The sequence below is a fragment of the Strigops habroptila genome, chromosome 4 (assembly GCF_004027225.2).
Source record: "Strigops habroptila isolate Jane chromosome 4, bStrHab1.2.pri, whole genome shotgun sequence".
Lineage (NCBI taxonomy): Eukaryota > Metazoa > Chordata > Aves > Psittaciformes > Psittacidae > Strigops > Strigops habroptila.
In genome coordinates, this window is record NC_046358.1 from 39,274,006 (window position 1) to 39,297,812 (window position 23,807).

The 23,807-nt window shown below is 36.3% G+C and overlaps 1 protein-coding gene across 5 annotated transcripts in view; it reads right to left on the reverse strand.

Moving 5' to 3' along the window:
- The window catches only part of NPAS3 (neuronal PAS domain protein 3), a 614,400-nt gene that overhangs the window by 302,006 nt on the left and 288,587 nt on the right, over window positions 1-23,807 (reverse strand). For all 5 annotated transcript variants that reach the window (XM_030482079.1, XM_030482081.1, XM_030482076.1 and 2 more), the window contains one exon: window positions 8,346-8,428. In XM_030482079.1, coding sequence (XP_030337939.1) covers window positions 8,346-8,428 — 83 coding nt within the window. The remainder of the gene's footprint in view (window positions 1-8,345; window positions 8,429-23,807) is intronic.

Genomic DNA, 23,807 nt, shown 5'->3' on the forward strand with positions numbered 1-23,807 from the left:
TCTTACCAGAGTCCTATGGCTCTTTTCACAACATATCAGCATTTACGCTGTTTTCCTGCCTTTACACAGCATTTGGGTGAGGTGTTTGGGCAGTTAATAACCAGACATTTCATGTCACTCTAAATTTCTGTTTCCAAGTAGATTGCATGTCTATCTTTTTCTCAAGATAACACTTCCTGTATCCTGACATTATCCTGCCTTTTTTATTTAATTTTTTTTGTTTGGTTGGTTTGTTTTGTTTTTTGTTTGGTTGGTTGGTTGTGTTTTGTTTGTTTTGGTTTTTTGGGGCAACATTTTCTTCCTAATTTAATGTACTTAAAATAATCCAGATTATTTTCTTTGGTCCTGTCCACTGAGAAATTGTATTTATTTTAGAAGGTTGCACTTCCTTCCTTGTATATACTCTGATCTCTTACATTATAATTAAATTACATCCATAATTTTTGTTCGGTTTACTTTAAGACATTACAGTACTCCATTTATTACTGGTTTTTTCACTGACTCTGAATAACTAATTTGAGCTTTATACAATTGTCAGCTTTTCTACATAAAACATAGTAGCATACTGAATGCTGTTGATTTTGGGTAGAAATGCAGGTAAAGTGCCTGTTTTTCTCCCTTACTGTGTTCAATTTCTGGATAGCACTTTGTTGAGAGTAACTGGTGCCCCCTTTGCTTTTGTACGTGAATGCCGCTTAATCACCAGAAGAAAACTGATAAAAAGACATGACAATGAGGAGGTTCCGATTCAAAATTTAAGAATATCAAGCACACTACCTGTGAGCCTTACAGAAATTCCCTCATAGAGGTTTCTATGATCACTAAACCTTCAGTTCTGACGTGCAAGGTACTCATTCTGTCTTGCTGCATTACGCACAGCTCTTCCCTGCCAAGTAGTAGTTTAGGATCATTTTGCTGTGTGGTTTGATCTGTAACAAGTACTTCCTCTAACTTCCACTTCATTTTTGGCTTCTGATACATAACTTAACCGCTACTTCATCCCAGGAATCTTTACTTTCAGACAGCATAGATCTATGCTTTTCAACATATCCTAAGTTTTGTCACGTTTTTAACATTTTCCTCTTTTTGCATGCCTTTGACACGTGCTAGCAGAGGTCAGTTGGTAGTCTATCCCTTTAATACAATGCAGACTGCAAGAAGCTGAACGGTCATCTTCGTCCTCAGAAAGGACTGACATCACTGACATTATTAGCAACTGCCCTTCACAAATCTCCGTGCCAGTAGAAGTCTTTTCTGCTAACACCTTTTACAGCCTGGAAAAATCTATCAGCACTATCATCTGCTGCTTCCTCACCTTTATTCTCATGTCACTATTTCTGTGTTGACTAGTGTTATACAGAGATAACCTCACTACATTATACTTGGAGCAACAGAAAAAAGCAAATGAGAAATAAATCGTCTCCCTAATATTTTATAGCACTCAAACACCTTCCTATTTTCCCCTCTTTTTTCATTTTCTTGTCAGATGAGGCTTCCTGTAATAATTCAAATATTGTAAGAAATGAGATTTCCACTCACCTATAGCCTATCCAGCCATAGAACTACCTCTAAACTTAACATCAACTTGTACTTGTTTTTTCTACTGCTTGTATCTAATTGAAACACTCCAAAGTTTCACAATCATAGAATCACAAAATCATAGAATAGTTAAGGTTGGAAAGGACCTTAAGATCATCTAGTTCCAACCCCCCTGCCATGGGCAGGGACACCACACACTAAACCATGTCATCCAAGACTCCATCCAACCTGGCCTTGAACACCGCCAGGGATGGAGCATTCACAACTTCCTTGGGCAACCCATTACAGTGCCTCACCACCCTCACTGTAAAGAACTTCTTCCTTATATCTAACCTAAACTTTCCCTGTTTAAGTTTGAACTCATTACCCCTTGTCCTACCACTACAGTCCTTAACGAGGAGTCCCTCCCCAGCATCCTTGTAGATGATCCTTCAGATACTGGAAGGCTGCTATGAGGTCTCCACGCAGCCTTCTCTTCTCCAAGCTGAACAGCCTCAACCTTCTCAGCCTGTCTTCATACGGGAGGTGCTCCAGCCCCCGCATCATTCTTGTGACCTTCCTCTGGACCTGTTCCAACAGCTCCATGTCCTTTTTACATTGAGGACACCAGAACTACTCAAACTTTTGTGGGGGAAGACAAGTTCTAGAACTATGTATTTTCTTGTTCAATTATGATTATCCACACTGTATGGCTGATTTTAATCCCGAACAGTGTGCTTAGAGGGCAAATTATTAGTACTTGCTTTCACTATGGAAGAAACTTCTGTTTCTCCATGACACCGTTAAATGTGTGCAACTCTTGTATCTTCATCCACAATCATTCATTACTGCAAAAAAGCAAATAACTTGCTCTGTTCACTGATATCTGTCTTAACAAAAAACATCCACAGGTTTTGCACAATCTAAACTGGTTGCATGCAGAACATTCATATTTACTATGTACGGAAACTTTACCCGCATGGTCTCCAGCAAGATGTTTTTAGAATAGTGTCATGGTCTTATCATATTCTAATCTAGTTATTATAGGTAAATAGCAACATCTGAACATGACTAAGTATTGTAGTGAAACTGTATAATGAATTTTTTCCTCTTTTTGTCAATGCCAATCATAGACACAGATTTATTTCACTTTAGGAGTGCAGGTGGATGAGATAGTAGCCTCCATCAAAGAGAAGACTGTTAGATTGTTCTCTTGGAATTAGGAGACTGTTACTATTTTTCCTTTTTCCTGAGGAAACTTAAGCTTATCTGACATGCCCCAGAAAATAACTTGGTGACCCCGATAGAGTTTAAGCTACTCTATATGCTAGTGGCATCACCTGGAATGATTCACCAGAAATGATTCACTAGAAACCAGAGATGTTGCATTCATGTCACACATTTACCTCATAATTAATAAGGGACACACCCTGAAGAACAGTAGAATACTATGTTGACATACAGAATATATTTGTACAGTCTCATTTTAGTCTTATTATTACGTGCTGGATGCATTAATAAAATAAAAGTAAGTTAAAAAAAAAGAATGAATGACGTCTTTCAGTTGTTCACAATGCTAGCAATTTGTCAGGCTTCTTATGTCCATAGGGTGTGTGTGGTTTGTTTCTTTGTTCAGAAAAGCTGAAATAACATCAATGGGTGTAATAACCTGTGGCTTCTCTATAGGTTGGAGGTAATGACACATTTAAATCTCCATGAAGTTCCATTCACAAACTGAGGCTTCCAGTGGAGTGAAAAGGATGTGAAGTATGTTTACGAAACAGCAGATTGCCTGTCATTCACAGAAAGCCTGGGACCACTGCATGGCTTAAAGCCAAACTGTAGCATTTGAGCCAGATGTAGCTTCCAAGTAGTTCAAATTCTGCTCCCATTCTAGGACTACATTACATGATCAAGTCTGTGCTGATACAGAGGCTGCTAGGAAGTAAAACATGGGCTTACAGGCCTTCTGCATACTACAGCTGACTTTCCTGGGTCATACTGGACAAAACTGCACATCCACTACAGGACGTGGTCTACATCCATAATTCTCTGAATTGTGAACACCTCCATCCAAGCTAAGTGGTTTGTATCTTGTGACTTTTGAGTCAATGATGATGAAGAAAACAGCCCATAAGGTCAGAATGTGTGCACTGAGGCTGCCTTTTCTTTGATCTTAATAGGAACCTGACTTTTCCCCCCCCTTGAATTTGATACTGCTATTACGACGAACTTTGTTCATCACAAAATACTTTCGTTATGGGAGAAGCAGGTACAATATAAAGTACAAGGGAAACGCAAGTCTCAAAATTCCCAAGACAACATTCAAGATGCCTTAGGAAAAGCTTCTAGGAAGGTAGATGGGCCCCTTTATGGCACAGACGGAGAATTCAGTGATTGCCATCCACTTGTAAATCACGGGTGCACAACAAATCTCGCTATCGTACTGAACTGTTCATGAAATTGGTAGTTAGGTACTTGAGCTTTTTTCCCCTGTCTAGTTCAGTATCTTAATTCTATCAATTCTATCAAAGTCTACGAAGAAAGAAAAAAAAAAAAAAGAGACGTTGTTGCACTGACACTTCCGTATCTCTAAGATTTAAGGATTTCTTCAAACAAAACTAGGTAGATGTAGGAGACAGTATAGACAATTTAAAGCAACTAGTGTCTAAGTCACTGTGTACAGTAGTATAATGCTATATGAAAGTGTTACAGTTTCTTAACAGTTGAATAGACACTGCTGAAGCAAAGAATGCAATTATGGAAGTTATCACTTTTGTATGCAGACATACAAAACGTGTACCACCCACTACAGTTCACATACACAGTTCTATTATTATTACTAATGCCATCTTTCTATTCTATTCCATCTTTAAAACTATTCTATTGTGTTTAATTCCAAGTATTTATTCTTTAATAAGGCACTTTTAAAGGAAGAAATACGTATTTTTTTAAATATTAAATTTTATTTTAAAATACTGTACATTTTACTTTTAATTGTTTTACAGTTCAAATTGTAAGGTGTGTTCTTTTTTGTTCAAGAATTTTAAAAGCAACTAATTTAAATATGCAAAATTATCTTGAGTTGTTCATACGTGAACTTAAAAGCCATGCAACACAGGAAAATTAAGTAATTATGCCTCCAAGTTATTTACTGCAATTAAGCTCATTTATCATATGCAAATTAGTGCAAACTGGTCTCATTAGTTACTAAATTACTCAATATGAGCTGAACAATGTAGCACTCCAGTTTGTAATGAAAAATCCCTGTAGAGGCAAGCAGTATCAATTAAGCTAATTTGCATATGCAAATATATTCACTAACTTTCCCTTTTCTCTATATTTAGTTCTACATTTCCTGATCGTTCCTGATTATACGAAGAATATGGGGTTACTGACCCTTCTCCACACCTTCTCAATAGCAATGAAGTTACAGAAAAAATCCAGGGGCCCTGAAAAAAATTATAATCTTCTTGCTAATTTTCACAACCAGGTTCAGCCAAATTTTTGAATAGCAGGTATCAGATGCAATATTTTTTTACTGGATTTATTTAATAAACAAATATAATATATATATATAAATGTCAAACTGAAGATGTCTTTACTAGAAGTCTATTCTCATTATAACACCACTTCTCATCAGAAGAATGTAGAAGATAAAGTACACAATTTGGCAAATCAAAAACCTTGTCAAAAATTAACATATTGCCATTATCTATTTTTCTCCTCTATTACAAGCATTTCTATGGTTCATCATTCAGGTGATTTTACTTGGTAAACATTTAAAAGACTTTTCAATGTGAAGATTCTGATATAATAGCATTTGGGCATTCAAGTTTTGTGGTGTCTTTTTTCCATAAACATACAGTGGATAGCATTGTTGGCTTCAAACCTACTGTGGGAATCTCTTCAGCATGATCGCAGAATCATAGAATGGTTAGAGTTGAAAACGACCTCAAAATCATCTAGTTCCAAGCCTGCTGCCACAGGCAGGGACAATACACACTAGGCCTTGTTGGCCAAGGCCCTGTGCAACCTGGCCTTAAACACTGTCAGGAATGGAGCATTCACAACTTCTCTGGGCAACCTGTTCCAGTGCCTCACCACCCTCACAGTACAGAACTCCTTCCTTATACCTAACTTGAATCTCCCCTGTTCAACCCTTGTCCTATCGCTACAGTCCCTGATGAGGAGTCTCTCTCCAGCATCTTTGTAGGCCCCAAATGATATACAGCAACTGTCCGTGGCTTGGAAATTTTTTGGCATGACTAACTGACACTACTTGCTTGTAGAATCAAGATGTAAAACATCACAAGATGCACCACCATTTCTGTTTTTACAACATCACTATAAATAAACTATATCCACTTTTCTTAAACATACTGTATTATGCTTCTCATGTATCTGTCAATAAATTTTGAAGTATCAAAATACTAGAAAGATTAGAGAGGCTCCTTAATTTCTAAGCTTACACTTAACCCAGTCTTCAAAATATTAATAGCAAAAGGGATTAAACAAACTAAATATTAATTTCACTTCCTCAGATAGTAGACTTTGAAATCAAACACAGGTATTCCCAAGGTATAATCAAGGTTGAATATTTCACTTGCAAACAATACTTTTGACCATATTGCTTTGAAAATAATTTCTAGGAGCAGCAGACTAAATGAGAACTTGTTATAACTGTATTACGCCACAGAATCTGCCCCATTATTGTTTTAAAAATCAATCTTCTGGAGATTATCTTTCTATTATCTACCTATAAGGCCACAAGGCAATACCTTGAAGTTTGTTCAGATCTGTTAAAAGTGGTGCATTTGAATGCGTGTCCTAGACTTTCCCTCCAAGTGTTGATTACTCTGCTAAAATAAGACAAGATTTTAACATATCATGATAAACTTGCCACCATTATTAATTCATTTTGTCCTTTATCCATCATCAACAGTCTATTGTCTTTTAAATGTCAGAGTGGAACTTTCTATTATCAATTGAGAGATTAATGGGAGTAATTTGGTAAAAGCACCACACCCCCTGAAAAGGCCACACCTCAACAGATATTCAATATGACGCTGATGGTGATTTTGACTGAAAATCCTCAGTTACGAGTGCAATACAGGGTTTTTTTTTTTTACTAGTACCATGATCAAATTATATCCTGAAAACACATAGAAGTAAAAAAAAAAACAAAGCCAAAAAAACCCCAAGCAAGCAAACAAACAAACAAACAAAAAACCCAAAAAACAAAACAAAACAAAAAAAACAACCAACCAACAAACCACCAAAACCAAAAGGGGAACCTGGCTTAAGTAAAAAGTCACTAATTGTTTTAATATGCAGTAAGTGAAAAACTCAAATGCCAAGTAGTTTTTTAAGTGTCCATCCTAGATTTTTTTCATTTTCATTTATAAAGGGTCATGTGTAATACCTAAGGAGTCTATACAAATCTGTCTCAACAAGGTTTTATCTAAATATTTGTTATAATGCTCATTGTAAAAAACACACCTGTAGGATATATAGTACATGTGTACATACTCCAAACAGCACACTGACAAATTGCATAAACTGAACTATCACAAAACTGCTATTTCTTCACTTTTTCTACACTTATGAGACAGCATACCAGCATTTCTGTTTAATATGCAAACACAGCACTGTAAATACTGGTACAGGTATCTTTGATACAGCAACTATAACACGAGTATTTGCTTACAGAATCAAAAACTTGACAGACCTCTGCCAAGGGTGTATGACTAAGTAAATGACCTCATTCGTGATTTTTGTTCCAAAGAAAAATTCATTACAGCAGTTAATTTCATGTTTTCCTAAAATTATTTTTGTTGCTATTCTGCATTTAGTTACTTTATAAAGATGTGAAAACTCTGACATTATCCACAGTTCTTTTGAATGCCACAGCTGAGTTAGTACAGAGAGGTAGCTCTCAATCATTTCAAATTAAGTGGAATATTTCTTATGATAATATCCTAATTTACCTCTTTCGTACCTCTCAAAAGATAATACACCAAGCAATATATTTGCATTGGGAAGCTGTGTTCATTGCTAAGTAAAGGCAGTTACTCAGTGCCACACGTGGAAAAGAATATGTGGGGTTTATTTCTGTAGTGCTGTGGTTTTGCCTTGCTGACAAAACACATCTCATTTCGTTCTTAACCACTTCTGCTCTGCATTTGATTTCTGCAACCTAAAAAAGGCTGCAACCTAAAATGACAAAACAAAGCATGCATAAGAATGTTTCCATCAGGTCATTGTTTTTCAGTTTAATCTTCCTGGAATATAACAAGTTCTACAGTGTGACTAAATTCTTTGACAAATATCAGATTAGTTTTTATCTTAGAGCTAAGGAGACCTAAGAAGCATGATGCTGTTTATTTTTTTCTCTTGTGAATTGAGAATTTGTGATATATAATTGTGACAACTGGGATATCAGGGAGGAAAGCAGTGCTCATAAACCAAGGTGGGGGGAAAAAAAACCCTAAATCTCTATGTGACACATAAGGCAAATCAAGTCACCAACACAAAATCCTGTTTTGTACACACAGACAAATACATACAGGCACCCTGCAAGCAAACAGCTACTGTACAGTTCTAAACATCAAAATACTGTGATTCAGCTAAATAATACTTGCCCTCCCTCTCATTAACATTCTTCCAATCAAGGAAGGGCTTTCTGAAAAGAAGGAAATATGAGTTTAAAAAAAATTTTAAAAAATATCATTAATAGTAGAGCTGAAAACAACACTATTCAAATTATCGACAGAAATATGACTACATAATTATTTTGATTTTTCTCAGAAAAAACATTTTTTTACCTGTAAAATATGACTTCCCAAATGTGATTCAAATACTTCAATGGCAAGGGCACTGGGACTTCTCCTGCGCTGGGCACCTATAACTGAATAAAAAACAGTTATGTTGCAAGGTCTGCACATTCATTTCTAATGCACCCTGATCATACCATTCAACATTAACTATTCAAATATGTTTTGAATTCTATACACCAATGTCAATTTCAAATTTGCCTTGCATGTAGTAAATACAATTGATATGTAATTTTCACTGACTCAAATTTGAAGTATTAAAGGATCATTAAAAAAATATGTATTTAAATATCCAAGAACTCTGAAAATCTACTGTTTATTCAAATATATCCCAAGTTCCTGTAGAAGGTCTTTTTGTACATGGTGATGACAGCATCCAGAATTAAGTGAAAAATTCTACTGAAAAAAGAGGCTACACATAATGTAAATGTTTTGGAATGTGGGGATAAGATCTAAATATTACTTAGGAATTAGGAACATATGAGAAATTTATCTAAACATGTTATCTTATTTGAAACTGAAAGGAAGTAAACACAACATTAAAATGTCAATATTTGTAAACACATCTGAGATATCAAAGTTATTGCTCGGCACAGAGAAGTATTGTAGTAACACAGATAGCCATGTTAATTGATGGAATAGGTACTTGAAACATCAGAGTCTACATTTAAACTACGCAGTTTAAAAGCACAAAGTGATTGATAGGCAGTTATGTTTCAAAGGCAGCAGTGACTACGAAAGTATTGAGAAATTGCAAATTAATATTTCATTAAACTCTTTATGCCAGGCACACAAGCCAGCAATCGAATCAAGTATAATCAAATGCAGGATTCTACTGTAAGCTGAGGTTTCTTAGGTCTAGGTTGTCTTTGCCACAGGACCAGAGAAGCTAGACCACAAAAGAGAGCACAGGGCTGCAGGAACCTTTCCTTGCTTTTCTGTCTTAGTGCCTGTGTATATCCACAGCAGAGAGGTGAATTTCATTCTGCACCCTTTTAAAGTGTGTACAAAAACATTTATATTCAAACACCCTGATGGTCAACTGCCTCTGGAACCATCACAGCACTAGTGCATCTTTACATATCACTCTCTTTACAAAGCATGATAAGAAAAACAAAATACCATGGAGCCACTGAACCAAGCAGAATAGATGACTGCCATTACTGAACAGACCAATTTAACACTAATGAAAACAAAACACAGAGCAACAATTTCGTAGTCTTCTGTGATACTGGCTGCCAAATATGGTATCAGTAAGAAAAGATAAATGCCAAATAACGATAGTCATATTGACCTAAAAATGTAATATCATTCCGTATTGATGCTTCATATAATTTCCTTGCAGGAAATTCTAGGCTATTTATACTGGGCAAACAAGTGGCTTCATAGCTAATAGATTCAGACAATAGCTCATTATTACAAATGGTGACTGCTGTAGAGCCAACTATTTTTTAAGTAAGTCCTCTTCTTTTCTCTGAAGGTATTCAAGGACATAGATGCTAAGAACTGAAAAGTCTTCTTCAAGACTTCTGATGTTCACTACAAGTGAAGTTGGTAATAGATCAACTACTTGATTTTTAAAGTTCCGTTAGTATAATAACTTACCAGACACGTCAGCATAATATTATTCTTTACAAATTTTAGGTACTTGTCAGTATTATATTTTTCTACATCAGTCTTCTGATTCTACATCATTTTGCTCTTTGCATTGTCTCATCTTTTTTATAGCTGTAGTGATGCCTAGTATAAAGAGCAATGATTATTTCATTAAAAAAAAAAAAAAGCCTTTAAATTTTCTAGCAACTTAGACTCTTTTAACTTTCCTTTTTGCAGACAGACTTAAAGATAATCCTTCTTTTGTCCTTACTCTGCCTCCAGATACATTATCAAATGTTTGCTTAAACTGAAGTTGTACCTGTACTTCTGAGAAAAACTTTAGCTTCAGTTGTGGTAATCAAATACATAGCACTGCAAAGATTATCAGTGTTCCCATTATGATTGCTATCAGTTAGCACTGTGCTTTTTATGGTCATTTAATTTAGAATCTACCAGAAACAAAAAGCAAATTCACAATTTTGGCCTGCTAGGCATTGCTTCACAGTAGTCTCCATAAGAGCATTGCAAAAAGCAAAAAAACCTCAAAACCATAAAATCTCCCTGAAATCCTTTAGATCCTTTCATTCTTCCATCTAGACTGTGTTATATTTTCCACACATTGTCTGAACACATCACCATTTGGAATTTGCCTTCCAAATACTGTTCTGTTTCTTGCCCATATCCTTCCTTTACAATCCCTTACCATTTTTAAGTGTATCCATTACATATTGAATCCAGCTCTTTGATGCTAATTGCAGGTTTTCTAGCATGGGAGTATCATAACTTGAATAAAGTGCACGAAGACAGTGCAACACTTTTTAAAACAGTACCTTTAACTTTCAGTGATGTTTACAGGTAAGTCAACAGTTCTTCATATTTGGAACACTCCCAGTTCCACAGCTTGAATGAAAACACTTCAAGGTCAGTGAGTTAACTAGAAAACTTGAGGGCCAAATCTTAGCTTTAAAATTTGCCAATTAAATCCTCTGTCAATGCGTGCATCCTAGTGGGTGGTATACATATAGACAAGTATTTTGTAGTACTGTCATGCCATTCAGTTCATTGACATTTTCATAGCAGTAGAACTGCTGGATTTATGCGTCTTGCACTTACTCAGGTGATGTGGGGTTGTAAGGACAGTTCTTAATTTTACAACCAGCATAAATATGTTACACAGAAAACCATTACGCTTCTGGTAGCCATACTGCAACTCTTTTTGGCTAACTGAATAGATGCTAAATGTGCACTTTCTGTATTTCATTAATTTCCCTATCATTCTTCACATTTTGAGGAACAAGACAAGAATATTGGGATAAATATAGGACAAGGGAAACAAACTTATTTTATTTCATCTTCTGACTTCATTGCCTCATTATTTTACTTGCTCAAGCTTTCAAGATTTCTCAATACCTATCTGCATCAGAAGAAATATTCTCGTTTGGGTATACAAAAACATGGCAATCCCACAACCCAATCACAGCACAAAGCCTCTTACTTGTACTGAATGGATTGTTGGCATGACAATAGATGAAAGACACAGACTGAAGTGGCTGGATTAAAAAGCAGGCCACGATGTTATTTTATTCTAAAATTTTAAAACATAAACTATAAATACTGAACTGGCTTCCATCACACAAGCCACAGTCAGTCATCTCTAAATCTCTCACCCTGTGGATGGAACCATCAGCAGCCACAGCTCAGCTGCTCACTGAAATCTTGGAAAGCAAGGGATTTAGGATTTATATCACAACATCTATAAATCAAAGTAGCTCAACAACCTTCACAGACCTAAAGATGTGGATGCACTTTTTTTTCTAAATGTGGATTCTGTTTTAAATGCAGACCCTTTACAGCAATAAAATACTGCATGTGTGAAATAAATTTCTTCTTATGAGTAACAGAAAGTAGGGGAAATAAGGATGTGGCAAAGGCTTAAGCATGTGTACCCAAATGCAACAGGATTCACAATGGAAACAAGTTCCAAACCCATGTTAAATTATTCTAAGCTTCTCCTGTTTTAGTGGTAGGAACAAACATCTCTAAATCAACTTTTTCACATGTGAAAAATCAACTTTTTCATATTTTGTACTGTCTATATTTAATTGACAAGGCTTAAGGTGTCAATGCACAATAATTGTGGTTAATTAAAAAGTTGACTGTACCAATATTTCTATTAAATATTGACTTTTAATAGTGACAAGAAAATAGATTGATTTCACATATGTACTTTGTAGTGCTGGAGCAGGGGAATCTGTCTACTAAAATCTTTTACTTTCCATGACTTTTACTATCCAGACTGACATGTCTATTCCTGGCATAGGATTATTCCATAACAAGCTATTAACAAGGAAAAAATTCTAACTGCTCACTAATTCCTCTTTAAATTCCTCCCTCAATGACTAATCTGGCTATGCATGAGGTGAAGGAAGAACCACATCCCTTTCAGTGTGTCTTGGGGGCAGTCTAAGCATGCTTTATGCAATCTCAAGAGCATTCACAATTGTGCAAGGAAGAGTGGGAAACTATGGAAAAGAAAAATGTAGACTGCTTAACAATGTTTTCCACGCACCTTGAAGAGAGAGGATTTCTTCTTAAACTCACTTCTAAGCTATTGGAGCACTGAATGACCAAAGACCGATGCTCACTGTGACTTTCTACTACTGAAGACAGAGTTCCAATTAAGCAGAAGCAGTATGCCTTGATCACTAGAAGTAAAAGCACATATCACCAGCACAATAACCAGTTCCCCACAGCATAAGAAGTAGAATTGTCTGAATTGTCTCAGATGACTGTATCTGCAAAGCAGTTCACCACGAGCGTGACTATAATCTTTTAAGTATTGTTTTCCTGAGTTTAAAATTTTTCATCTCAAAGTAGAAAAAAGTTCTATAGAAATTGCAATACAATTTCTAATACATTTGCCTTGATGTAAAGTAGATTCTACATGAAAAAGTGTCTTTTTTATTTCTAGGAGCAACCCCAAATGCAATGAAAGAATACTGCAGGTGAACGTGATGATGAGGGTGGTTTTACAGGAAGAGGTGAGATGCCATCTTAAAATCTTGTGGCTTTCCTATGAGACATAACAAGTAATTTGGATTTGGAAATGCTTAAAAGCCATGTTATAGAAAAGACAGGGATACTGACTGAGGGGCTAAACTGAACAGAAGATGCAATGTCAGGGAAGGGCAACGTTAGGCTCAGAAAGAAAGGGCAGTATTTATGTATGCTAACATCCATAGAAGCTCTTTTTTTAATTTATTCTTCTACTTCATACCTAATATCTTGTGATGGATATGGGGGTTTTTTTCCACTGATTGTCTTTGTTCTCCCATTTATGGTTGATTCTAAATTTTGAAATAAATCTCCAGCAAGCGTGAACTCCTCTGTCTAACATGTATGTTGAGAACATAAGGCATAGATGATATGTATTCAGAACCTGATCTAAAATGAGCTGAATGATAAGCAATCAGCATGATGTAAGCAGAGATGATGCCCTCTGATTTGGAAAGGGTATCCAAAGAAATTAAATGATGTCACTAGTCTACCTCACCAGAAGCCATCATATGATCCAAAATTTAGGTGTCTTATCCACTTTCACAGATGGGAAGCAGAAATAAATCTCCAATGGAGTTGCAACATATGTGGAAAGGTATTTTATCTTGGTTTAGTAAAGCTATGGGAATCATTAATGCTGTGCCATTACCAACTAAGTATCACAGCAATAAAGTATCCGAACAAATTTGTCACAAAAGACTACATGTAAGATGCATAATGCAATATATGATAATCAACTTACAAAGCTAACAATGGCATTCCAAATCTGTTTTTTGTGTACACGAATGCCTATTATTCTACACGTCCATCTTCCAGTCACTTGTACAGACCATGTATTCATTACTGGGGAATCCATGGTTGAGAAAGCAAACCAAAACTTTCCATGGAATAACTAAACAGTTATCAAGAATATACTCATGTAAATGATATGTAACATAGTTACAGGTGTTTTATTATTTCCATTAGTTCATCCATGATGCCCCATCAAAACTTCCAGGAATTAAAAGAATTTTAGTGGGGTTTTTTTTTTCAAATGTAGGTTGCTTAATACTTTTAAACTTTTATTAATAGCACTTTTAGTTTCAATAATTTAATCCAATCAAATTAAAATGCTGTCAAAAAAGCAGAAAGTACTATACAGTTCATTAATTGTACTGGAATCAATAGATTTGAATGTGTCCTCCCCTTGAAAATTATTCCAAGTGAAACTACATAAGTGGTTGTCTTAGCGTTAGTTTTCGTCTATTTTATAAGCTTGTTCCTTTTCCTTTCCCAATTATTTTCATCTGGTTTATAGGTCTGCTCCTTCCCACAGGATTTGTTCTCTGGGGGTGGGGGGTAAGGGGAGTGGGAGGAGTAGACAAGATTTCTTAGGTCCTAAACATCTCTCTTTTTTTCTTTTCTGAATTTCTTAAAATTAAACCCCCTAAGAATGAAAATTAAAGACACCTTAAAAATAAGTATATTTGAGATTTTTATGTTCTCTTACTGGATAACTCAACTAGCACTGTTTCTTAATTAGCACTTACTTGTACATTTTAAGAGTTTATTTCAGAGATTTTTCTTTTCACTGTGAAAGATGAAGTCTTTGCTGTGCAAGAATTTCCAGTCATCTAAGCAAAGAGAGTTCTCCATCTGTGGCTGGGGGCGGGAGCACTGGCCTTTCTCCCACACTGTAGTAGTTACTATAGGAACTATTGTGCCTCCTTCAAAAGGGCTACAGACAGGGTGATTAAAATTCTTCATAGGAGAACCCCCACTCTTCTCCTTGACAATGAAATTCTTCAGCGAGAGGGCTAAGCCTCCAGTTCAAGAATGGCAGCACCTGAGGGAGTGATGTGGCAGAGAGAATCACCACTGCTTTAAATTGAAGCACATGGAAAAAATACAAGGGCCTGCCATCCTGCATTAATTTTCTTCCCCTCCCATGAAATACAGGAATACTGGCCAAAACTCCTGAGAAACAGGAGAAGGAATAACTTCATGCAGCCTCCACCATGTAGAGGACAATGATGAAAGTAAAGAACACATAATTTCCATTAAAATCAATAGCAGGAGAAGCAAAAGAACTATACCACTCAAAAAACAAATAAAGGTAAATATTAACATTCACTCCGGCCATTAGCTTCTCTATAAGGCAGCAAAATGCATTTTGATATGGAGGGGACCACTTCCCTAATACAACTGAATTAGAGCTACCTCCTAGAATTAAACTCACTTTATACTGGTTGTTTTACAAATATTTACAGTGTTGCCTTTTGATCCTAAAAATCTTGGAGAAGGAAGAATTTATACAGAATATAAGCATAACTGTGATCCTAATAAAGACTGTTCACTTATATTACACTCTCACAAATAGATATCATAAGAAGCAGATAACTTCATCTATTCTTCAACCATATGTCAATATTATTAGATGGAAGCAGTCTTAAAGAAGAGAGAAAAATGGCTTTGTATTTCAGGTCAGAGAGAATGAGTCACACATAAGAGGCAATGTGAAAAGCAGCACAAAAATGTTTTCAAAACTGTCAAAAAATTAGATGGGGTGGCTGAGAAAGTGCTGGTGGAGATGGCTGCAAATAAAAGATGCTTTAAATATTACCGTAGCTTTAATGAAATTGGGTTCAATAATTAATGTGAGATAGGACCTCCTCAAGAAATCCAACTGCTGTAAAGAGATGGGAAAAAAGTCTACAGAATTATGGAAGAGGCAAAGTAGCCACAGATGTGTGAAGCAAGAGAGAGGGACAGGCAAAGACGGGGTGAATCGAGGGCTTAAAACCCTAGGAATTTAGCAGTGGTTTAGATAAATGTCCACTCTGCAAGATTTGGCTCTACCAATGGAAAAATGCATAAATGCTATGGTAGCATGAAGAAATTCCTTAAAATTCAGTTCCCCCCCAAAATAAGTGATGAATATAGATTACTTATTCAGATACAACAATAAGACACTTATTGGGAGTAATAGTTCTATTGTTTTATTTTTAAACTAGTATTAAAATTCCTCTGGAATTTAATCTGGGAAAAAACCTGCTGTCACCCCTTTCCAACTTCAGTGCTACAGAAATGGTTAGTGTCACCGATTCTGTTCTCGGGAGGAGGACAGGGTATTAACATCAAGTCAGAACAGTGTTATATAGTGTCAGACTATACTTGCTGGTAAAACTAAGAGGCCTACATCTGTTGTCTTGCTTTTTTTTCCAGTCTGATCCCAAAGGTTCATGTTATGACATTTGTAACATCTGCTACAAATGCGGAGGTAAGTCAGGCACAACCTTATTACTTCCAATCTAACGCTCCATCCATCCACAGGGCTTTCATATGCCACTAGTATGTCAGGGGGACCAAAAGCTGTTCGATCTACATGAAGCAAGGTATAATATATTTCTGAAAGTCAAGAAGAAGAAATCTTGCTTTGTTATGTCTCCTTTTTTTTTTTTTTTTTTTGTCTTAAATCTTGGCAGTCTTATTTCAGAATCTTCTGTGAACAAAACAGGCAAGCTGCTCCTCCTCAGAGCCAATACAATTGCCTTTTTATGCCTTAGACAGTAGTGTGCTGAAAATGTGCAAGCTGTGATTCACATCCTCCCTTTTTTTACTAACATTGAAACATATCCAGCTTCCCCTAACTAGACCTTCCTATACAGCGGTCTGCTTTCTGGCATAGCCTTCTTTTCCTTCCTTACTTCTCCCTGTATTTTGGTGGGCTCACTGAATCATTTTATGAACAAACTTCAATTTCTTTCAGCACTCAGTGGAAAAATGTGGAAAAACTCCAGACAGACAAAAAATACTTACTTCATCTGTGCTAACAAAAAAGTAAGTGAATAAGGGAAACAAATAATAAGATACTTTACAATTAGCATTCTTTCCATTAGCTTCTCATTACTGTTGGTGGAATAACAGATGTGAACTTTTATTGATATATCCACAGATAGATTTAAATACTTCATTGCTTATGGCCTAAGATACTGTATGCTATGAGGGCTATGCTATCACTGCCAAGTGTGATGCTAAGGCCAGGCATTTCACAACTGTCTGCACAGGAAGCCAACCATTTGTTCTGTGGTTACAACCGCCCACTGAATTTTCTTAAGAAATACATATAACCTCTTCTGACAGCAAGTGCAATGTACTTTTAGAAACTAACGGTTTTAGATGTTACTGAACTAGGTAATATGTTCACTCAGTATCAGACATGAAAAAAAGACAAATTTCGTATTTGATAGTGTAATTAAAATTTGTAAGAAGGGCTACAAAACACTGTATGGTAGCAAAGGAGCAAGAAAACCCTGCACCTCATGATGTAAACAGTGTTGGTTTTGGTCACCTGCACTTCCAGCATACTCACTTTTTTCTGTCATTCTATCACAGGCTAAGTAAGAAAAAGCCTCCCAGCTAAGAACAACACTGGAAAAGAACAGACCCCCTGATGTTACATGAACTCTAAAGATTTAAAAACACATCAAACATTGCTGTTGGCAAATGTAGGAGTTGCATTCACTGTTGGAATACAAAATCCAGCTATGATATAACCAGACACATAACTGGCTAATGCATCATTATCCTACCAAAGCAGGAGACATACCGAAATGAATCGAAGTGCACAACTAAAATTGTTTCTGATTGTAAGGTAAATTTAGGGTTTTACTGCTTTCACAGACTTGGTCTTATGGCTGGTACATGTAGGTGGTGGATTTGTTTGTACACTACATGCCTCTTTTTTGTTATGCTGTTAGAAAAAGATATAATGAAGATTCATAAATGAGATGAGACTGGGTACAAGTCTGCAATCAATCCACATTTTCAGGGAAGAAATCTTTATCAGCTGCCAAAACTGAACCATGTAATTAACTGAGGATTCTGGTAAGAACCAACTGTGCCACTAGTCAATTATTTTTGCTTGTCTTCCAGCTGCTGCTTCTCTCTGTTCATAAGGGAGAATGTAAGAAAATGCAACTATTGAGAATTTGGTGATTTCAAAAAAATAACTGAAGAAATTTAAGGAGATTACCAAGACCAGCTGTAGTAGGACTGTAACAAATGCTTAAAATCTATTGCAACTGGTTCTTAATTTCTCACTAGCAAAAAACAAATAGAAATGTTCACCCAGTTTTATAAGAGCTAAAATAGTATTTCAGAATTGCTGAGGACTGAAAAATGACCACACATAAGCTACACTGGAAATCCCCAAGTCCTAATGAAGCAGTCTTCAAGAGACGTGGTCATACACATCAGAATATTGGTTAAGTCATTATAACTGGAAGACGTACCCACTTGTTTTTAAAAGCACTGCTGCTTATATAAAAAAATGGGTTGATCCAGAGCCCAAAGCCTCTGTACTGAAGGGAAAGACTTTCCAGCACTTTGGATCAGGCTCTTAATGTAAAAAAAAAAAAGGGGAGGGAGGGAGGAAGGGAGAGCGGGAAGCGTGCTACAATTTTAACAGTCTGTTTCAGCAGGTTTTAAGAAAACAGAATGTTTAGGAAATCCGAATTACTAGTAAGAAGAATAGTTAAATCTTTATTGGAAATAGAGATATGCTTTTAAAATCTTTTCTAAGGTTAAAAGAATTCATACAGTTCATGATGAATTAGCTTGAAAATAATTCAGAAGTAAGAAGTTAACATATTTTCTGTTACTATTATTACTGGTTCCAGCACACATCTGGTGTTTCCCCTTTTATATGCAGTAGGATCTTTTTAAATAGTCATGTGAGAAAAGTCCAGTTTCCTTCACCTTTGGAGAGTGCCTACCAGGGAACTATAGAAAAGTTTGATCAGAAGACAGCCAGAATAGTTATGGAAGTATGAGCCTGGTAATGAGAAAACCGGAAACAGTTCTCTACAGCCAAGAAGAATGTTGTGTGTAGGCACAACATTCACTTCAGCAGAGTTGAATTCTTTAGAATCATGAATTAATTTAGCTCAAGATTCTTTCTGCAGTGATGGAAAATATTCCTTTTATTTGACTAGGTCATAGCTAAGATTCACACTTGCTACCTGAAAAAGTCAAGCCTGTCCTGCTGTAAGAGAAGCCACATGGCATTCAAAATATATCTTGAACACCTTAACCATCAAAGTTCAAGGTGCTATTCCAGCCAGATATTTTGGTATTCTTTAGCAAATGAGCTTAAAGGCATCAGAATTCATTCCTCACACAGTACTTGAATCAGACATGGACACAGATGGTTACCTTGACTTTGGGGGCAAAGTTTCGTTTTGCAAGATAACACTCTGAGTCTTTAAATCAGCTCTTTCTCACTTTCTATGAGCACTGATAAATATATCTTTTTTTTTTTTTTTCTTAAGAGCTTTACAATTATACTGGTAATGTATTGCATTTAGATAGTTTCTCGACAAAAAAACATTTTATTATACACCCACAAAACCTAAGGTAATACATGTATGCATTTGCTATAAAGAGAAATAATTTCCTTGATATAACAGCTCAGTAGCGTGTGAGCTATTTTACTGAAATACTGTCCTCAAAATTATGTTCATATTTTGTTGCATTCCAACATTGCCTTTTAATTCTTAAATGTATTATTTCTCATGCTGCCTCAGTCCAGCTGAAGAACAAGATTATCACAGCTATGAAATTTGTAACTAAAATTCATTAAACAGAACATACTTTTTTTTTCCCAGTGTAATACAGTATGATACTTAAACTAAAATATAGAGTTAAAGGAAGACTGCTCAAACTCAGCACAAAACACACTTTTTTGTCTCCTGTCACCCACAACCTTTATACATTGTGTAGAAAAATTAATGAGTAATGCCTGACACTGTTTATCTATTTTTCTTATTTCTTTTAGTAATCTCCTTGAAGACAGTTTGTATTCTGACATTTTTTATCATGAATGTACTAGCTTAAGGGCATTTTGGATTATTTTAAATTGTCTGCTGTACATCAAACAACATCTTATTTTGTTAATAATACCTGAAAATCTGAGAAATTTACTTGTAAAAAATACATTTCCACTCAACAATTTTGTAGGAGGACAAATCAGAAATGCAGTAAATTATTTTCTGTGAATACTGACAAACAATTCTTTCTCTTTGTCTTACAAATGCAATTTTATTGCGAGGTATATTCTACTCTCCACAAAAAAGATGGAGAATGCACTATAAAAAAATAAGTATTGAGCAAAACTGCCCCAAATTTTCCAAAAGTTTCAAACTTCTCTGAAAATAATTCTCACATAATAGTGACTCCTTCTTCTACGAGAGGATGAATCTGAGGAATAGAGGCACGTACATGGCTGGAAGAGGATAAGACAGATATTGCTGTGACAGCTCATGGACAGATGTCCTTTGAAGCGAAAGGCTTTTTTTGGTAAGTGATGACTTCAGAAAAAAAATAATAATTGTGACTTCATTATAGATAAAAGGAAACGTGGATGGCAGAAAAAACAGACTGAAAATCAAAACATTTGCAATAAAGGAAAAAAAAAATAATTGAAGAACGTAAACTGAAAGGAAGAATTAGGTGTAATCTAAACAGGATTTTAAAGCTGTGCCTCATTTACAACCCTCCCCAAAACCGCATGCAACAAAGAAGTGGTCTCCACTGCAGTGTTAGCTCCAGCTGCAGCTCCCATATTGGCTTGTACCTCCCCCCGTTCTCAAATAGAAAGCTGTAACTCCACTAAGGTGATGTTTAAAGTTCACTAGTCAGCTGACACTTCAGATGACCGCCTGAGTATTGCTGACACTGGAGCTAACAAGGCAACAGGGACTCAAATGCTCTGAGCTGCATATACAACACACCCGTGTTGCTAATCCATTTGTTCCATGGGGTTCAAACATCCTTTTGAACTCTGGCACATACTACCTTGAGCTGAGCTAAGGGTATATTTTTATCAGTCACAATGTAGGCAAATGTGGACTAGCTGTAAATGGGTTAATGTGGCCACTGATAAAGGCCTAGCTGTGCAAAAAAGCCTATGAAACTTTCCCAAGAAGCAATATAACTTTTTCATCTCTGCCTTACCACAGCTGGGCTGCTTCCAGTCCCTGAGCTAGTTTATACTGCTGTGTAAACATATTCTGTCTAAAGAAGAATTGTTAATTAATTCTTCATGAATTTGTTAAAAATTAATAAAGGAAGCCCATTGTACAAAAAATCCTGGAAAGGACTGAGCACACCCTTTTTCTAACTCGTATTTTCCACTTTTACACTACCTCAGCTTGTCTTTTCTTTCCACACTTTTCTTCTTTCTTTTCTTAATTTTCCTATCTCACACCAGCTTATTTGAATTGGCACTTTCATCCACATATAAGTTCCTTATGAGAAAGTTCATTATGATCAGAGGACCTACAGCTGTGTTGTGGGAGGTGAAATGGATCACTCACTCAAGCATGTGAAGCTCCAGAAGGCAACATAGCTGGGAATAAAAATACTGAAGCAGATATTTAAGTTGAAATGGCTGAACAATTTAAATTTCCTCACTAAACATGTACACACACCCCCACCCCAAACCTTGGATGCTATTCCAAAAAGCCTTGTCCTGGAGGGAATTAAAAAAAACATCATAGCATTCATTAAAATCACACTGCAGAGAAACTACTATTCACTCCACCAAAGTTTCAAGGACTCATCATCAAAGGGGAGGTAGCCTCTTGTCTCATTTTGTTATTGATAGTGGAGTTCCAAAGGGTTGTGACCTACCCCTGTTTTCAGGTTAATCACCTGAAAAATAACAACTTCTCTGCAACCGGGAAAGTGATATATTTAAACTCTTCCAGAAGCCAGCTTCCTTAAACAGTGCTGGCTAGAAAGGAAACTGAAGTTATGCTATTCCATGCATCATCAGAGAGCTACAAATCAAGTGTCACAATACAATTCACAATGCCAGCTTTTAAATTGTATTTCCTTAGAATCCATATTACAAACATAGGGAATGTATAGCAGTTAATGAAGACATGATTTCTCCCACCAGTTTTTGAATTTGGTTACTATACTGTGTCTTACTATATTGATAATTACTGTTACATAAGAGCGTATTTTTGTCCTTTGGTAAACAGCTGACAAAATTCCCAGGGACATCAAAATAACTTAATTTTATTAATCAGAAAATTGAACCAGGTGTTTTTATAATGCCTAGAGAAGTAAAAAGTCCGAACATCATCACCCACTTATGGCAAAAAGACAACACGAAATCTTAAGAGCTCCAGCTCCCTTCAAAGTGTGATACTGAATCCGCAAACCAGGCATAATACTAGCTTGTGGACAAAATCATATACCAATTTTTTAAATAGAAGCATAGAACATAGTTTGGGTTGGAAGGGATGATAGAAGATCATTTAGTCCAAATTCCTGTCATGGGCAGGACCATCCTTCACTAGATCAGGTTGCTCAAAGCCCTGTCCAACTTGACTTTGAACACTTCCAATAATGGGGCATCCACAAATTCTCCTGACAACTTGCTGTCTCAGGACCATTATTGTAAAAAATTTCTTCCTTATGCCCAATCTGAATCTATCCTCTTTCAGTTTAAAATTGTTGTCTCTTGTCCTGTTCTGAATTTATGCCCACTGGCCACCAGAACAGAGTCTGACCTTAGGATCCCATGAAATAAAGTCCAAGGAAAGGCTTCTATTTCCTCTTTTATAAGTTCTCAGGTTATAGCTCAAGCTGGGTGCTACTAATGCTAAAAGAGACTATTCATAGAAAAGAATACAGTTAATCAAACTTTTTCTATAACAGTCCTGTCACTACAGGCTGTGGTAAAAAAATCTTCCTCTGTATTTCTTATAAGCCCCCTTCAATATATTGAAAGGCTGCAATAAGGTCTTCCCTAGCCTTCTCTTCTCCAGGCTGAACAACCTCAAATCTTTCAGCCTTTTTTCATAGAAGAAGTGCTCCAGCCCTCCTATAATTTTCGTGGCCCTCCTCTGGACCCACTCTAACAAATCCATATCTTTCTTGTACTGGGACCTCAGAGCTGGACACAGTACTCCAAGTCGGGTCTCATGAGAGACAGCAGAGGAGGAAAATCACTTCTGTTGACCTGCTGGCCATGCTCCTTTTTATGCAGCCCAGGATACAATTTACTTTCTGGGCTGCAAGCACACATTGCTGGCTCATATCCAATTTTGCATACCCAAGTCCTTCTCTGCAGGGCTCTTCTCAATCAATCCATCCCCCAGCCTGTACTGATATTGGAGATTTCTGTGACCTAGCTGCAGGACCTTGCATTTAGCCTTGTTGAACTTCATGCAGTTCACACGGGCTTGTTCATCCGTGCTCATTTCTTCCTCTGGAACCATGTGAATGACAGGAAGTGGCATCAGAGCACCACTTCAAGAAACATTACAGAGGCAACACGCTTAATTTGGAAATTCTTGCCACTAATATCAACAGGCAAGAGACCAAATACTAGCACTTGCTAATCATACTCTTTTGCATCTGTGGACTCTCCAGTTTGAGACTATTTTCTTACTTCTAGCTCATTTCATGCTAGCTTCTGTACAACACTCCCAGTTGATAACATATTGCATTAAACTTAGAGAAAACTACTGTGTCTGGCATCCAGCCCTTTTGGCAACTACTGGAAATATTTACACGATTTATTAATTGTTTCTGAAGTTTGTCCTTCAGTTTACTGAAATAAAATTATTTAGGTTTATGAATTTGACAAACTTAAGTGGATGTTTGGAGATGACTTAACACAATAAATTTATCTAGTCACTTCCAAAAGTTAAATAAATAATAAGTAACTATTTTCCAAAACTGAGTGAAGTGGATCTTTAGCAAAGCCCTCAGTATGTCATGCCTTGGTCCAAAAAATACTTA